The sequence below is a fragment of the Mangifera indica genome, chromosome 5, assembly GCF_011075055.1.
Source record: "Mangifera indica cultivar Alphonso chromosome 5, CATAS_Mindica_2.1, whole genome shotgun sequence".
Lineage (NCBI taxonomy): Eukaryota > Viridiplantae > Streptophyta > Magnoliopsida > Sapindales > Anacardiaceae > Mangifera > Mangifera indica.
In genome coordinates, this window is record NC_058141.1 from 5,817,174 (window position 1) to 5,835,682 (window position 18,509).

Here is an 18,509-nt window from a genome sequence, read left to right on the forward strand (position 1 = left end):
TTAATAGTAGTAATAGTGCCCAGATTAGTACACTGTAGATTATAGCAATAATCTGGTAAAAGCATAAATGATTCCCCCGATGAGCCCTTTAATTAATTTATAGCCCAATTTTTTGCCCGTCAAGCCTATGAATATGAAATATCAATTTTATATTGATCGGCGATGTCCACAATTATTTCCTTAGGCTGATAAATTCGATCAATTTTCACAAACTTTGACCTCATTAATGACCCAAAGCTCGAGACCCAGCTTGTTTGTGATGTGGCATGATTTGATCAACTGAATATGTGTAGGTAGGATTCATGAAGTTGATTTGAAACACTTCACCGACTTTGGACTTAGTTACATGTATATACCACTCACAATTTTCAGTCTTGTACTTAATTTCCCATTGTTTCTTGTTAGACTTTTTTACCATGAATTGAAATCTTTTCAGCGTTGTACTTAATTTCCCATTGTTTCTTGTTAGACTTTTTAACCATGAATTGAAATCCTTTAAGTAAGGCAAATTGCTTTACAACATCTTTCAATTGAATTTCATTATGGAAAATATCACCAACCTTTACACCATTCTCCTCTTGGATCGATCTGGAACCACCTGATGATGTTGATGGCTGTGGAGAAAAATCAGAAAGCCATTTAAACGGATCAGTGGGGACATTATCAAAAAATGGCCCAGAATAATTTTCACCACCTGAAATAAGATCTTCAAGCTGCAAACTATCCATACCCTTGGTAACTGATGCCATATACTCAGGCTGTACATCTTCAAAAGGAATATCGGGCATATCATTTCCATCAAAGTCACCCCAATCGAGAACTCTATCTTTTTCTCCATGAGCCCATGAGTTTGCAATGTACAACGGGTCATTACTGAAATCAATCAAGTTTTTCAAATCGTATTCTTTGTTGACCCCACTAATTTCTTCTTCATCTTCATCTTCTCCCTCCTGCCCTTCAATTGGTGTACATGTAACAAAAACAAGAATATATTCCTGTAAATACTGACACATATTAATAAGACCCTAAACATCTTCATCATTTTGGATCTGTACAGGGCAATCGAGCTCAATTTTTCTTGGCTTCATTGATAGTTGAAGGTAGTTTTTCATTAGATCAATATCGCAAGATTCCTTCAAAAGCTCAATAAATCCCTCGAATGTTGTTCCATAAGGAATTTTAATCAATTGTTTGGATCCTCCAACATATTTCATTATGTTGTTGCCACCTTGAATCCATTCTCCTTGGTAACAAACTGATGCATAACCATCCATTTTAATTATCAATCCTGTAATGATAAGTTTTTAAAAATAATTATTCATTTATAACAAAAAAAAATTTGTAATAACTATGTAAAACAGTCTTACAATTATTAATATCAAAAAACCCCTAATATTTTTCTAATATTTTATTTAACCCCCTATAATTATTTAACAATTTATATAACACTCTCGTATGTTATTTTGTATCAAAATACATCTATTTGTTCTTAACGTTTCATTTAAAACTTTTTTATAATGTTTAATATCAAAAGAACTTTTATATTTTTTTTAAATTTTATTTAACCCCCTATACTTATCTAATATTTTATTAAACATCTTTGTATAATATCTTGTATCAAAACGTATCTATCTATTTTTTAAATAAAAAAACTCTCTATATTTTTCTAATATTCTATTTAACCCTCTTATATTTATCTAACAATTTGTTTAACAACCTTTTATATAACCTTGTATCAAAATGAATTTATCTATTCTTAACATTTCATTTAAAGAGTTCTTACAATATTTAATATCAAAATACCCCCTATATTTTTTAACATTTTATTTAACCCCCCATATTTATCTAATATTTCATTTAATACCCTCGTATGTTTCCTATAATCAAAATACATCTATTCATTTTTAACATGTTTTTAAATCCTTCATGATATTATGAAATATCAAAATAACCCCATGTTTTTCTTAACATTTCATATAACCCTCTATAATTATATAAACTTTCATTCAACACCATTTTATGTTCTCTTGTATCAAAAAACATCTATCCACTCTTAACCTATTATTTATTTGCTTCATGTATTATGTAATTTCAAAATACCCCCTATATTTTTTAAATATTTTTTTACCCCTACAATTACCTAACATTGTTTTTACCACCCTTTTATGTTGTCTCATATCAAAATATATCTATCTATTCCTAAAATTTCATTTATAATGCTCTTATAATGTTTAATATCAAAATGCCCTCCTATTTTAATAACATTTCATTTGACCCCTCATAATTATCTCTTTATTTTTTAACACCCTTGTATGTTGTCTTGTATCAAAGTATACCTATCTATTCTTAACATGTTATTTAAATCCTTTATATATTGTATAATATCAAAATACCCTTCATATTTATCTAATATTTATTTAACCCTTATGTTATGACATATAAACTAGATTTAACAAATAAAATTAAGTTTTTAGACTAAGATTGGTATAAATATCTTTTTCTCATGAATAGTTTTTCTCGAGTCAAATTCAAAAATACGAACTTCTTCCATCCGAACGAACCCCTACTAATTGATCTTAAATAAAAATGAGAGTGAGAGTGAGTGTTTGAGCGATATGAGAAGTGTATATAATAAGAGTGAGTAAGGGTTTATATAGATGTGGGGAAGGGTAATTTTGATATTTTAGAAAAAGTTATGGGCATTTTTGCTTAGGAATAGAGAATTTGGGCATTTTTGCTTAATGGAGGGGTATTTTGGCCATTTTTTATAATTTCCCATTATTCTAAAATATTTTTCCTAGTACTTGTTATATTAAATGAAATGAGATTAGTTTTGTTTTAAAAAATTAATAAGTAATGATAAAATTGTAACAAAATAAAAATCACATTAATAATCTTTTAATATCTAAAATAAATATAGTAATCAGATTACCTCTTATATTATCTATCACATTACCATTGATAATCGAAATATTTTATTAATTGACAAATCAAACAAAAAAAAGTTATTAATAAAAATAAATTATCAGAGTAATATTTAAATACTTGAAACTAAATACTCCCTTAGAAAGTTGTGTTAAAAAATAACTCAATAGATAGATCGGTGAGGAAGCGCAAGTTGTTTTTAGATAATTAGTATCGAAGCACAATAAAAACATGTCAAGAGATACAAAAACATGTGGACATTCTCCAATTTCTTTTATTATAGCCAAACTGATTTTTTCAAAAATTGTACTTAGAGAAAAAGAAAAAAAAAACACTTATTTATTATTGACACTCCTACCTAATTTTCGTTAATTTAGGATTATATAAGAGTGTGAAAAATAGAGTAATATAGGTGAAATAATAATTTTCCTTCTTTATAATTTTTTTTATTAATGAAGTTTGACTTTAAAGAGAAAAATTTTATTTATATAGTTTAGAGGTGGAAAAATGTTTACATTAACTTGCTGATTTACCCTTATATATCTTTATAAAATATGTCAGATTAAATGACTAAATTATCCTTGAACATTGGATAAAACCAAGAATCAGCCTAAACATATTATAAATTTCTTACATATTTCAGAACATCATATTCCTGGTAATAGAAGAAAGCTTTTGCACTAAATCATTTAGAACATGAAATCATCATCACCCAATAATCTGGTTCAGCGAAACCATACACAAAGTAAAAATAAATAAATAAATAAAAGAAAATGTGCAGAATCTAAGTGGATCATCATGAAAATGCACATCACAAGGATTCTAATGCAAAACAAAGTTGAGTTTTCTAAATATGCACCTATGTGTGACATGATCAACTTGCTATCCAGCAAAATGACTAGTTTAAGGATGAAAGAAGAGGCACATCTAAATTAAGAATGAGTTTTCAACAAGTGTAGTGTAAATATAATAAGACAACAAAAAGGGAATAGAGAACCACAAGGGAAGGATTTGCAAGGTGAACTGTGCAATTCCTCCATCCCTTGGTGTCCTCCATACAAGTATGAAATGTCAAAAGTCCTGAATTTCGCCGCTCTTTACATTTGCTTCAAACTCATTGCAGTTTGCAGCCTACTCCGTTTCCCATCCCCTTTCACAAACATATTACTCCCAGTCTCTTTTTCTCTCACACTCACTCTCTCTCCCCTGTGCTTTATAGTTTATACTGTACTTGCTGACTTGCTTACCCTAGTATTGTCAGTGTTTTGATGTTCTTCTGCCATTGTAACATCTTTAACACCACCAGTTCCATCAACACTTCCATTGTAGTCTTGTCCTTGTGTTTTTCCATCTAGTGTCTCCTTCAGAGAAGCATTCGTATGATGGTTGGATTTCCCAACACCACTTTCTTTATCCAGCGTGGAAGCCATTTCTGTGGTTGAGTTCATCTCAGTTGTACTTGCTGATAGTTGTTTAGGAGATGTTGAACTAGCTAAGCCTGGTGGAGGAAGGAAAACTCCGGTGCCAGGTACAGGAAGGCGAGGAGGAGGATGCCTAGGCGGAGCTGCAGCCCATCCACTTGATCCAGCTGGAATGGGGACAGGTGCTGGGAAAGGCATTCCTTGGGCAACTGGGGTGGTAACAAAGAGGGGCTGAACACCATTTGGTGGAGGAATTTGTGTCCGAATTGGAACTGGCAATACACCAGTTGTTGGAACTGGCGCATAATGTTTGGAGCCAACAGGATGGTGAATATGATTTGGGGATCTACTAGGTGGTGGCCCCCAGTGTGGCAAAGGGGCTAATGCAGATGAAGGAAGACGCTGACTATCACTTGCCACAAATTTCTTTAGTTGAGACTTCGTGAAGGTAATAAGTATGCGTTGTTTTCGAATGGAAGGAATTGCGTGTTTAGCAAAATCTGCTGATTTTCCTTGCATTACAAGTAGAGATCTGTAACAGAGAAGAGAAAACCAAGAATGTAAGACCTCAAGGGAAACTAAATTAATGAATTAACAAACAAATAAAGATGCTGATACCAAGTAATCATCAAAATCAAATGACTGATACGATATTAATTTATTGTCATCAACAGCTTGCCTAGGTCTAAAAGATTGAATACATTTTTGAGCTTTATTTATACTGAAAACCTGGTAGGACAACTCTTAATTAGAGCTAAAACAGAGGAAAAGAGAATGGCTTAAAATGGTTAAGGATTTTTTTAACTAAAATTCCTCAAACTTTTACCATACTTCCACCAAGTTCTAAAACTAGAATTACTTCCAAACTTGACAACTTTGGTGCCAAGAAACACCTAGTGGAATATAATAACCCAAGTAGCCCAAGCAGATTTTGAACCCATCTTGGTTGAAACCAAAAGCCTAGTCAGTCAAGGATCATAATTGCACCATTGGTTACCAACCAGAAAACCAAAACAATGGTAGAAAATACTTAAATAAAAAATTTATGGGATCTGTTGCCGCTTTGGTTCAAACTAGAAGGAAAAGTTTAAGAACTTTTGTTGAGAACTTCAGGGATAGTGATCAAATATAAATATATAGGTGTTTTGTCTGGCCAGCCTTCGTTGATTTCACAAATCTGTCAATGACTGATTCCACGAGAAGAAAACATGGGGAGGTATATCTATGGGAAAGCGAGAAAATTTCAATATGTCTAATGGCTACAAGACATTCAATATTTGTAAACTAGGCTCCATGTCACGATATGAGAATCATAAAATAAAATTGTACAATCTTAAGGCTCTGGGGAAGCCAGCATTGGGGAAGAATGTATCTCGAAGGCCACAATCAAGAATGTAGTACCTCTGACACTGACATGCAATATAACCTGCTCAGCTTAAGACTGAAAACCATTAAGGCAGTTCCAGATATTGTCCCTAGTTTGAGACACTTCAAATATTCAAGTTATGATAATTCATTTAAAATGAAAGCTTAAGTATTACAAACAGCAACAAACAAGAAAGGCAGTGCAGAGGTTTAAGATAAATACCCAGGAGCCAGAGGAAGCTTAAGAGTGCCTCTATAATCCCCAGGATGGTCTGCTCCTATCATTCTGCCAAAAGTCATTTCACATTCTGTCAGAAACAGGGTGCTAACAGGCCTTCCAAACCAATGTGGCCAAATATGAGGCTGTGAGTGATCACCCTACAAAAATACTAAAATCATTAGCATCGCTTCGATAGTGTACATTCATCTTTAACCATTAAGCAAAGTCCTAAAATTAGAAACCTCATTATAGACATCAATGATGCATGAATCTGGCTTTACTGTCAAAATTTGCATGCCAACTGCATGATCAATAACACCTTGCAGCAAGGCAGGAATAGGTTCGATTCTCCGATCTGTAAAAATTGCAAAACAAAGATTAATGAGTCTTTATTGTTCAAAAACCACAAATTAAGAAAACAGAAAAGAAGCTCCTTGGAAAATGGCACTTGCCTTTAGAGGTACCCACTGCATTTTCATCTTCTGGAGGCGCATCCGCAATTGGGATGCCCAATTGAATCATCTCTCTTCCATGTCCCTTCATTGGCCTCTTTGAGACCACATATGCTTGACCTGTGTTAATGGATAAACTATTCAACAGTTTACAACCTGATTTAAAGCTTTAGCAATAAATACAAAAATAATGATTGGAGGAGCAATTGTAACATTATCAAGAAGCTGTCCATCAAAAGGTTTCAGTGAGTGCACAAGAATTATCAGCATGAGGATTCAAAATGCATGAAAAGCATAAGTTGGCTAGCCATTGTTGCTGCAAAATCAACTTCACAAGATACAACCTTTTCATGCCACAACATCAGTATACTATTAAAAAATAAAACAAATCATTCATCACATGCCTAGATTCTCTCTTCGGTGAAACTATAAGAAAACCTTTAACAATAATCAATCAATGGACTTGCAAAAAAAATAAAAAATAAAAAGAAAGGCCTGGATGAGTTATTTTCCCAGAAACTGATGGATTTCCAGATCAAGTCAAGAGTGAGCAGCAAGAAGCGAACAGTAGAAAGAACATTCAAGCCCTATTACACAATCATGAGCTAAAATAAATCACGTATTATTCCTGGAAGAGTTATAACATGGAAAAGTACTTTCTTTCAGCTTCTAATGCATTTTATGAAGTTGAATTTAGAGTTCATTAGAGAAAGTTGTGGATCATTCTTCCAAGCTCCTCTAGATTAAGTGAAGGAGCTGCACAGGAGTTGAAGATATACAAGTATTTTGTTGATGTTTTCTTTGAATTTTTAAGTTTCATGTCGGATCCAAGTGTTCAAAATGGAAGGAAAAATTCAAGTGTTATTCACGTGGAGGAACATGGAAACAATTAACTCAAGGGGACAAAAAAGTGGCCGCAAGTTATTCCTATTCATTGTAGGAGGCTACTTGCTCTTTCCATTTTGGGGAATTATTAAGATTATGGGATAACTTGTTTAGTAGCATTGGCTTTTGGGGCTAATTAATGTCCCATATTTTATTATCCATTTTGTAAACTAAAGTTGTTGAATAGAATAGAAAAGCCCTTGATAGAATGTTTATCTTTGTTTCTTTATCCAAATCCTTGCCAAGATCTGGAGGTGGAATTCCATAGCCCGTGGCCTTTGCTTTTAAGCTTGGAGATCTTTGGCATCCTTTACCCAAATCCTTGCCAAGAATTGGTGGTGGAAACCCAACAGCCAGCGGCCTTTGCCCTTAAGCTTGGAGATCTTTTAGCATATATCTTTACTTATTTAGCCGAATTAGATATTTGATGTTGTTGGACCAAACTGACTCCAAAATGTATGAAGATGCATCGGAAACAGACAAAACTTTCGAACCTAAGGACAACATAAGTAGAAAAGACAAAGCATTGAATCAGACTGCTGAATCATACATACTAACATGAGCATGAAAGAAATATATTTTGCTTTCTCTAAATATATCTATCCTATATCTGGAAAACTGTTTACTATTTTGAACACCATTCCTTACTGGTCACTGCTTCAACAAACAAGAGACTGAGTAAGCGTAGATCCCATACCAGAAAACAAATTCTAAGAAAACAGTGATAGGAAGGCGCAAATGACAAGTGCAAAAGGACTAATTATGAAAGGAGATACAAGGCTTATTGTTCCAAGTTGGGTTAGGCATTAATTCCATCACTATTACAAATAAGATATTCAAAACACAAAAATTAAAAAATAAATAAATAAAAAGCTCAAAGAACAATTAATTATTGATGTATGTGCCCTAAGATCAGGCCAAAATGATTTATGAGATTAATCATATTGGCAGGACAATTGATAATATCAAGGCACTCAACATCCAATCTTATTTCAGTTAATAATATAAATGGATTCATTCTTCTTTCTTTTTTGATACTAAAAAAATCTCCCTTTCTTACAATTGGATCCATTTTGAAAATTAAAGTAATTTCTCAGGGGCTTACCGGCTGAAATCCAAGAAACAAATAGACAAAAATATCTAAAACATAAAGGTGTATTTATAGAAAATTCTTTAGGCTCAAATCACACACAACTACAACTCAGTCTGATGCCACCACCCAATAGCTCTTAGGTCCACATCACCAAAGCCCACGCTATCTAAACTCAAATAATGGATAAAAGATAATTCATGAAAAACAAAGTCTAAGAAATTCGGTTTAAAAATACAAGAAAAACCCACAAAAAGTGCTATAGCAACTATGAATTATTCATGATCACACCAGCCAATATATAAAATAGTATCCAATGCTTCTAATAATAAAAATTCAGGATGTGTCCTGCCTACAAAGAATGCAACATTTAATATTAATGTGTACTTATAAATAACTTTCATAAGATGAAAGTTACAGCAAAAACTGAGTTTTAAGAATCATAAGCAGCATGGTAAATAATCTATATTGGAAAAATAATGGTCTACATCAGAAACTAAGGAGTGATTAACCCCAAAAGATATAATGGCATAGGTGTTGACTCATAAGTCACTATACTCTTATTTTGATGATAACAAACTAAGATATCCCTAAGCATATTAACTAATGTCTTAACCTAAGTGTAAGTTTTAAATTGCAAAAACTCACCTAATATACTCAAAGGATGATAAAAATGGAAAATCAAAGACAACTCAAATAAAGAATTCTTGAAGATTTATAGAAAAACTCAAATTCATGTAAATGATTTCGTAATCTTCAAGCATTAGTTTTGATTAAAATAATTATTTGAACGTAAAAGCTCTTTTAAAAATTTTGTTTTAATATCTTTCAAATTTCTATATTAAAGTGTCATTTGTTCAAACTCAATGAATTAAACCAAATTTATTAAAATTTCAATAACTTATTTGAAATTATGAAGTTTTGTGGACTAAAATATCATACGTCATAGTTGGGTTTGAAAAAGTTTTCCAAAATGGGTCAAACTACCATTTTTCAAAAAATTTCAATAACTTATTTGAAATTGACTGTTTAAGCTTGCTGAATTATGAATGTTAGATAATCCAGAAGCCAAGAAAGATGCCAATGTTTGATTTTCAATCAAATTATCCTAAATTTTTCAGAAGCCAAAAACTTGGCTTCTGGATTATCTAGCAGTCACAATTTGACAAACTCAGTCAGTCAATTCAATCGACCGATTTTTATTGTCTTTGCCCTTTAAGTTTTGAAAAATTATAGTGCCCCCCCCTAAAACTTTGAAAAATAACAAATTAACCCATCTTGGAAAACTTTTCAAACCTAACTTTGAGATATGATATTTAATCTACAACACTTCATAACTTCAGATAAGTTATTAGAATTTGATAAAAATCATTTTAACTCATTCAGCTTGAAAATTGACATTTTAACCCAAAAATTTGAAAGATATGAAAACATAATTTTTTAGAAAGATTTCACATGCAAATAATTATTCTTATCAACACTAATGTTTCAAGATTACAAAGACATCCACCTAAAATTAAGTTTTGTCTTTTTAGTAAAGACATTAGTTAATATGTCTAGGGGTATAAGTTTGTTCTCATCAAAATAAGAGTATAATAACTCATTGACTCAACAATCTCCTCTTTTTTATGATGACAAACACATATGTAACTCAAGGAATTTTAAAAAATATGCCAATGAATGTATTTCCTTGAAGTTAAGAAACACTTGATTTTTAAGAAAAATTTGAAAGAGTTTGCTCTAAAAAATAAAGTTTCCTCCCATTGATATATACACCATAATCAAATGACAATGCAATTGATATCATTATCATCCATATCAATGTCATATATTCAATATTTCTATCAAATACTTAGTCTCAAAAACTCACCATTTTCATGTTATTCTCGCATCAATTATTAAATATCCATATCAATCAAATATATGTATAAATGATATCTATATCAAATATCACATCCATTATTTCTCCCCCTTTGTCATTATAAAAAGAAATAAACAAGGTATAAAGCCAACAAAGTAAAACTAAAACCCATGAACATATAGAATCGAAATATGATCATCAAAGCACAATACATGACAAAGTATCCAAATAAACATTATCATCAAAATAAGAGCACTAATGTTCAAACAATATGAAACACAAACCATATAAAACGTCCCAATACATCAAAAAAATAATGAGATACAGAAACTAGAATAGAGGAGGCAAACATTAAAGAATTTCGACTATGTCAGAGCGGAATGTAGTGAACTTAATACGAAGAGTCGCAATATCAGTATAAAGAGTCACAATCTCATATAACAAAGATAAAATCAACATGTGAAGCAAGAGCTGGCTCAATAGAAAAACTCGCTCCAAGAGCCATACTAAGCCTTTTGCCTATAGAACGAGCCTGCAACTCAATAAAATCTCGATCCTCCTACTCATAAAACCAGTCTTCATCCTCATCCTAATCCTCATCACCACCCGTAACAACATCAGTACCAGGAGTTTGGTGCTTAGCATCAAAATCAACATTTGATGTCAAACCACCAACATTTGCATTTCCATCAGGGAACATCTTTGAATAGTACATCCAAATATCTCCCCGCTAACGGAAGCCTATGACACAAAAGTTTGCAGCATAATATGTATCACTAATAGTCTCAACATCAAGCTCATCAATGAGAGAAACCTCTGCCTCCGAAAGTTTTAGGGTGATAATAAGGGTATTGAATAAATGATAGATGCAATAGGTGAAAATGGAGACCATCAAGTCAAAAATAACATAACACAAATCGACGGGACACCCTTGAATAAGAAAGAAGATATAAGTCAACTATACCAACTTAATTAAAGTAACCCAATTAGGGCACAAAAGTGTACTCAATTTGTTATGCAAAATGCAGGTGGATATGGTAAGATGCCGATAAGGCAAACGAACAACCACATCGTAATCAAGATTTCCTATTATAGACCAAATGACAACAAGATATAAAGAGTCAATAAAATATCACCTACAGGGTAGAAAATAAGGAGCCCGAACCATAAGAAGACTTAGGGTGATGCAAAGGCTAGCAAGAGAGAAATGATTATGAGAGCCTTTTACAAAAGTAATGGTTTCATTATAAAGATGATCATACTCCATGTTTGCATAAAATTGACAAACAAAAGTGAGATATATACGACCGCCTAAGGTGACAAATATAGTCCTTTGTAATGCATCAAAAAGAACCCTAAAATTAAATTAAGATAATAGTTCAAATTTGACAATACGGGCTTGCATAGGGCATGATAACTAAATTGCTCAAATCCGAATCGTATAAGGGAAAAGCCCTAAACCTTAGAATATCGAATTTTGCTCAAATTCACCCAAATTTTTGTTGTTTTTGATCAAATTTATCCCTTCCAACATCTATCTAACATTTTCCAACAGTTAATTTGTCCATTAAAGTCTTAAATAAAAAATCCCCTATTTCATCATCCTAATTTTAGTTTTTCTTCCAAACTACCTCTTCTAATTGTTAGTTTTTGGATTATGGCCACAACATTGGATTCCTTTAATCACTTTCAACTTGGGTGTGTATTTAGTTTTCAAATTCGTGACTTCTCATGTGAAATTATTATTTTTCCCCTGTATGTACATTCGAAGCCATTTTGTATTCCATTACATTTCATAGCACTTAGTGTGGTATTTGTTCTCTTCTCTGTTTTATTATTTCAAACCTTATTTTTGTGTCTCGAATAGCTTAGGTTGATAAATTATAATTGTTTGTGAATTTTCGAAATTCTAAGTCATGCTTAATTCTAGGATTTGTAAGAGCTCTTCATGGGCACCCATGTTGTCTAAAAATGTTGGGGATAGATCTTTAGCCAATATTGATCAAACTGAGTCCTCAAAGGTTCCCTTCGATCACCTTTGTTTTCAGTCTACCTAGGCCGCTATGACTAACATCGATCATTATAGTCGTCGTGTTCTATTAAAAACTCATATTGTCGATGTTGAACTGTTATCCAAATTTAACTATAGGTTTTTTTTTAACAGACTGCAGTGGACTATGTTTGTTAACTTAAGGGGTCATATATATCCTACTCTTGTTCATCCATTTTATGCGAACATAGAGTATAATCATCTTCACAATAACAACCACCACTTTTGTCAAAAGTTGTCATATCCCTTTCTCTCATACTAGCATTCACATCATCTTGAATATTCCTATGGTTCGGGTCCTTATCTTCCACCCCTTTAGTGGCATTTCATTGTCCCCTTATAACTTATTACCCTTTGGTCTATGACGAGCAATTCTGATCATGATGTGGTTATTTGTCCACCTAATTAGCATTTTATCTCATTTTTCATTTTGCATATCATTAGGTATACTCTTGCATCCAAATTTGGTCCCTTTAATGAAGTTCATATGGTTGACTTCTATCTTTTTTCTCACCTCATTCAAGGTCTCCCATCCACTTGAATTATGTCATCTTTAACTTGATGGTCTCCACTCTCACCCATCGCACCCACCATCTATCTTATGAGCCTATTATCACCTTGATACTTTTGGAAGCAGAGGTTTCTCTCATCGATAAGCCAAATGTTAAGATTGTTAGTGATACCAATTCTATCGCAAACCTTCATGCCATGGGCTTTCGCCAACAGGGAGGTATTTGGATGCACCATTCAAAGATGATACTTAATAGAGATAGAGACACAAATGTCAATGGTTCGGCACTAGATATTGATTTTGATATTGAGCACCAAGCTCTTGATATTGATGTCATTATAAATGATGATGATAATGATGATGACAAGGACCAATTCAATGAGCAGTAGGATTAAGGTTCTTTTAAGTTGCAAGCTCGTGCTACGAGCAAGAGGCCTAGGAAGGCTGTTGGAGTGAGTTCTTCATTGAGTTGGCTCTTACTTTAGATGTTGATCCTATCTCCATCTTAACTTCTGAGATTACGTCTTTTTTATACTAATATTGCAACTATTCGTACTGAGTTTGCTGCATTTTGCTCTAACGTAGCTGAAATTCTTCAACACCTACCTCCTCCATCCTAGTTTCTCTCTTTCATATGGTTTTGTGCTTCATAGTGTTTGGACATTAGTGCTCTTATTTCAATGATCATGGATTATGCTTTGATGATCATATTTCCTTTTCATATATTCATAGTTTTTAGTTTTACTTAGTTGGCTATATAATTGATATGGATACCTAATGTTAAAATGATGTGAAAATTGTGAGATTGAATATTTGATAAAAACATTGGATATATGGCATTGATATGGATGAAAATGATATGAATTGCATTGTATTAGGATTCTAAGTGCAAGACAAAGAACTTGGATCCCACATTAGAAAATATGAGGTTCTAGTTTAAGATTTATATTGTTTTGGACTCTTCAATCTCAATACCTTGCTTTTAAGGTGTAGTTCTCTCAAAGTTCATACCACATTGTCATTTAATTATGGTGCATATATTTAGAGAGAGTTTGATTTTTTTTTAAACATACTCTTCCAATTTTTTCTTAAGAATCAAGTGTTATTTAATTTCAAGAAAATACATTGATTAACATATTTTCTAAAATTCTCTGAATTAAATATGTATTTGTCACCATCAAAAAGGGGGAGATTGACTCAAGAAGTTATTATGCTCTAATTTTGATAATAACAAACTAATATATCCCTATACATATTTACTAATTTTTTTACTTGAATTGCAAAAATTCACCTAATATACTAAAAAGGAGGGTCGAAGTGGGAAATCAAAGAAAAAACTCAAATAAAGAATTTTTGAAGATTTAAAGAAAATTTCAAGTTTAGATAGATATCTTTGTAATCTTGAAGCATTAGTCTTAATTAAAATAAAAATTTGCATGTAAAGGCTCTTTCAAAATTTTGTTTTCATATCGTTAAAATTTTTGGATTAAAGTATCATTTTTCAAACTTAATAAGTCAAGCCGATTATTATCAAATTTCAATAACTTATTTGGAATTATGAAGTTCTTGAACCAAAATATCATATCTCAAAGTTGAGTTTGAAAAGGTTTACCGAAAAGAGTTAACTTATCATTTTTCAAAGTTTTAAAGGGGAAAATATGAATTTTCAAAACTTCAAAGGGCAAAGTGCAATAAAATTTGGTTGACCGAACTGATGAACTGAGCTAGCCAAATTGCGGCTTTTGCATAATCCAAGGGCCATGTTTTTGGCTTCCGATAATTCGGTTGACCAAATCCCTTTTCAATCGATTGACTTGAGCGATGAAATTTTTAATGGCTAATGCCATGTAAATGTTATGAAAGTGTCGCGTAACATTTGGTTGACCAAAATGCATCCAGTCAACCGAATTTTGTGTTTTTTGAAATTTTATAATGGCTAGATTTGTGCTACTTTCTTTAATTTTCCCCATACAAACCCAATCAAACCCATTTGGAGAAAACTTTTGCAAGCTAAAATTTTCATATCATTGAGATTAAAACATTCTTACGCTATTAACTTTCAAATATTTCCTTCTAATCAAGACCCTTGAGAGTTCACTTTCATAAATTTATATATTGGGTTGTACTAAACTTCAACTTTCATAGACACCCTTTAAGAAAGTTTTTATTTTAAATTTATATAAATTTGTGTTGTAAAAGAGTGAGTTTCACTTTTGTTGACGCTAGAGAATTTGATCTCAAGTGTTGTAAAGGTTAATAGCATCTTGGAAGCTACTTGTATTGTAAAGAAAAATGGGTTTGCAAATCAAGAATTAGTGAAATACTTCAAGAGAGATAGCTTAAAAGAGTTAACATAAACCAGGTTGCGCTGAACCATTATATATCATGTGTTTGCTTTTCTAATCCCTTTACATTTTATTCTATGCTATATGTTATTTTGTTTGTATTAATCATTTGCATCAACTCTTGACATTCTAATGAATTACATTAAAAATTTAGGCAACATTCATTACGTGGTCTCAATTACATTAATTCTTTAAATTGGTTCTCATAGTTTTAAAAGTCTAATTCTCCCCCTTATTTTGTTTGTTTTGATTATTTGCATCAACTCTTGACATTCTTATGGATTGTATTCAAAATTAGACAACTTTTCATTAAGAGGCCTCAATTACATTAAATCTTTAAATTGGTATAAATAGTTTCAAAAGCCTAATAACAACACCCCCTGCGGACACCACCCACCCACCCCCCCCCCCCCCCCCCCCCCCCCCGGGGTTTCTCCTTTTAAGGTCACTTGATCCTTCAATAAGGAGAATCATTTTCTGATTTCTCACTAAAATCAAGGGCAATTTTGCAGGAGCTATTAAAATCTTATGCAATAACCAACATGATAGAACAAGCATTGAATCTTTTTGATATCAGGATCATCAAATGTGTCCTTAAGATCACTTTTGCAATAATATCTGCCTTTAAATAGATCTTTTACCTAAACCACTAAGTCTCATATATGTATGAAAGCATTAACTGGAAGGAGCAAGTATGAGACTGCAAAATCAACCACATAAGAATCAGAATCAGAACTAGAACTAGATATACCCTATTTTAGCAAGTTCAAACAGACCTTATGACAGGTCTACACCGAATAAATTTTTCCAAAAAATCCTAATTGTAACTTACAAATAGAACAAAGCCATGGAGGGGCTGTTAAAAGATTAGCCTGAAACACTGTAATGGAATTTGTCACCTTTGCAGTATTTTTAAATTTTATTTCTAAAAAAGTAATGATATCCATCAGCTAAACTATGTGCCCAGAGACAAAACTCTGATGTCTTTAAAGCATATGTTGTCTTAAGACGATTCTAACAAAATTAAATGATTGGAAATGAATAAAAGATAATCTCAAATTTTCGAAGACAAAAAATGTTTCAATGATCATAGAATGCAGTGAAAGGAAAAGGGAGAGTGAAAATAGAAAAATATACTTCTATTTTTAACAAAGAAAATGAGTCAGCAAACTTGCCTTGAATTTGACCTCTTTTCCCTGCAGCTCTTAAATCATTAACCATTGAAACAAGCTTTGAAACCTCTGAATTAGCACATAGTTCTTCATATAACTTCAGTCCATCAACCACATTAACCTTAAAAAATAAAATAGCCAGAGCTTAGTTGCATAAGAAACAAACAAAATTATACATTATATTCAAGAAATGTACCAATTTGCACTACCGTCTTTCCATCAAACATCTCTGAACCGATAAAAGTTTTAGGAGCTGTGATGATACTCTGATTTAGTACGGAATGTGAATCATTCTCTGGGAGAACAGTAGGAGATCCACATTAGGTGTAATAAATGATGCAATTTAGCTTATATTGAGTAACAACTACTAAGCTAAAGAAAGGGGGATAGTATGAGCTTCTGACACACACATAATATATGAGTTTAAATTCAGTGTCATTGAGTAACAATCCAAGTTGAAATTAAATACATAACGAAAATAAACATTAGTATATAATTCAGTCAAATTGCAGTGGCAAATGAACCATCAATACTCTAAATACTATAGTCATGTTACCAAATAATTATCAACAACTAACACCCCAACTGACAATAAAGAACAATAATACAAAGAAGATATACCTTTAGGGCTTGGGGTGCATCCATCATCTGATGCCTCAGTGTTAGGTTCTGAATTGCCAGATGTAGCAATTTCTGAATCCCATAAATCCTTTGAGCTGCCATCTCCTGGAGTTTTTGTAACAGAATCTGCACCACAGAGATTTTCAAAATTAATGAAGTAAAACAAATAGATTTAACAGCTCTAGAAAATTGAATTTTGTTATTCTCTTCCCTTGGATCCTTCATCAAAAGCTTAAACATCCACAAAACATGCAATTAACTATACAAGCATAGAAATTCGTGATATACAATTAGCAGCAAACTTGATAAAAAGATAATGCAAAAGATAATGCCACTGACAATTGAATTGAAGACCACAAATTGGACGACAAAGGTGAAAAGTGTAGGTATCTTTCAAATGAAGGGAAAAAACATAAGAGAAGTATAAAGTTAAAAGGATACAACACAAAAACCAATTACCATAATTCAATGTCCCATTATTAAAGTTGCTTCAAAGTATAATGGTAATCCACAAGTAATCCCATTAAAGTGAACACACAAGCTAAATAGATAATTTCTAAAAATAAAACGAAATTTACTTTCCAAAATTGTAAAGTATAATAACCTTATAAGAAAAATACAAATATAGTCAAAAGTTAGTTCCGCAGTCAAAATAACACAAATGAAATCACAAAGCCAAATCCGTCTCTAAACCATTAATCAAAACAGAACAAATTAACCAATTTACAGTATCCAAAAAGCAATTACCTTTTTTAACATTACTATCTAAAACTGAAGCATTTGCATCAATGGGATTATTATCCCTATCCACACTTGAATTATACAAATCCTTCTTGACAAACCCACTAGATCTCTTTGTATTCTTGCTACAGCTGAATGGATCAAAGAACCTGGATTGTTTTTTCCAAGTCACTTGTTGCAAAGCAAACAATACATCCCCAACAGAAAAATACTGCTGCATATGGAGCACTTGGGACCAATTAGACCTCCTATTTTGAATGTGATTTAAAACTAAATCATACTCTCCACTCTCACCAACTGTACGCAAATGCTGACAAAGCGCGTCAATTATAGCATTAGCCGCTGCAAACTCACTCCTCAACCAGAAAATAAACCCATCACGCTCATCAGGGAACAGAATTTTGGTATCGGATAAAACCACATTCCCAGATGGCACTGCCATAGCTGACTAAAACAAGAACATAAATTTAGATCTAAGTGAAACCAAAATGAAAACTCGGGATCAACCCTGAATGGGGAATTGCATAGATCTGAAACGGGTATGTTTAGAAGAAATAATGCTTCGTAGTGAAGAGATCTAGGGTTAGGGGTTTAATGAAATGGGTTACAAAAAGTACACATGTATATTATTTTTAGGGAAATTAATTAAATTGCCACAAAGTTATGGGGCAAAAAAAATTATCCCTGTAATTGAATTTTAAACCAAAATGCCCTAAATTCTTACAGAGATGAAAATGTCCCTTATATCAAAAACGAAGAAAACGACACATTTAGCATCCAACACACGAAAACAGAAATTCCAAACACACATTTTCGTGCAGTCGGTGCAATCGATTTTCTTAGGCAATTT

At 32.3% G+C, this 18,509-nt stretch overlaps 1 protein-coding gene across 1 annotated transcript; it reads right to left on the reverse strand.

Annotated features, from left to right (window-relative positions):
- Positions 1–3,835: 3,835 nt before the first annotated feature.
- On the reverse strand, positions 3,836–18,274 carry LOC123216778 (RNA demethylase ALKBH10B-like). Its single transcript, XM_044637343.1, has 8 exons — positions 17,666–18,274; positions 16,919–17,044; positions 16,507–16,592; positions 16,301–16,418; positions 6,384–6,503; positions 6,174–6,286; positions 5,935–6,089; positions 3,836–4,878 (listed from the first exon to the last, which is right to left on the reverse strand). The coding sequence occupies exons 1-8, from the start codon at positions 18,099–18,101 to the stop codon at positions 4,146–4,148; spliced, it is 1,887 nt and encodes a 628-aa protein (XP_044493278.1). The 5' UTR covers positions 18,102–18,274; the 3' UTR covers positions 3,836–4,145.
- Between the last annotated feature and the right edge of the window lie 235 nt (positions 18,275–18,509).

Bases quoted from the DNA above. Each gene is read 5' to 3' on its own strand.
- LOC123216778 (XM_044637343.1), bottom strand. From the start codon at position 18,101: ATGGCAGTGCCATCTGGGAATGTGGTTTTATCCGATACCAAAATTCTG. The intron at 17,045-17,665 runs GTAATTGCTTTT...TCTGTGGTGCAG, and splicing joins AGATAGTAATGTTAAAAAAG to ATTCTGTTACAAAAACTCCA. The intron at 16,593-16,918 runs GTATATCTTCTT...CTGTTCTCCCAG, and splicing joins ATGCACCCCAAGCCCTAAAG to AGAATGATTCACATTCCGTA.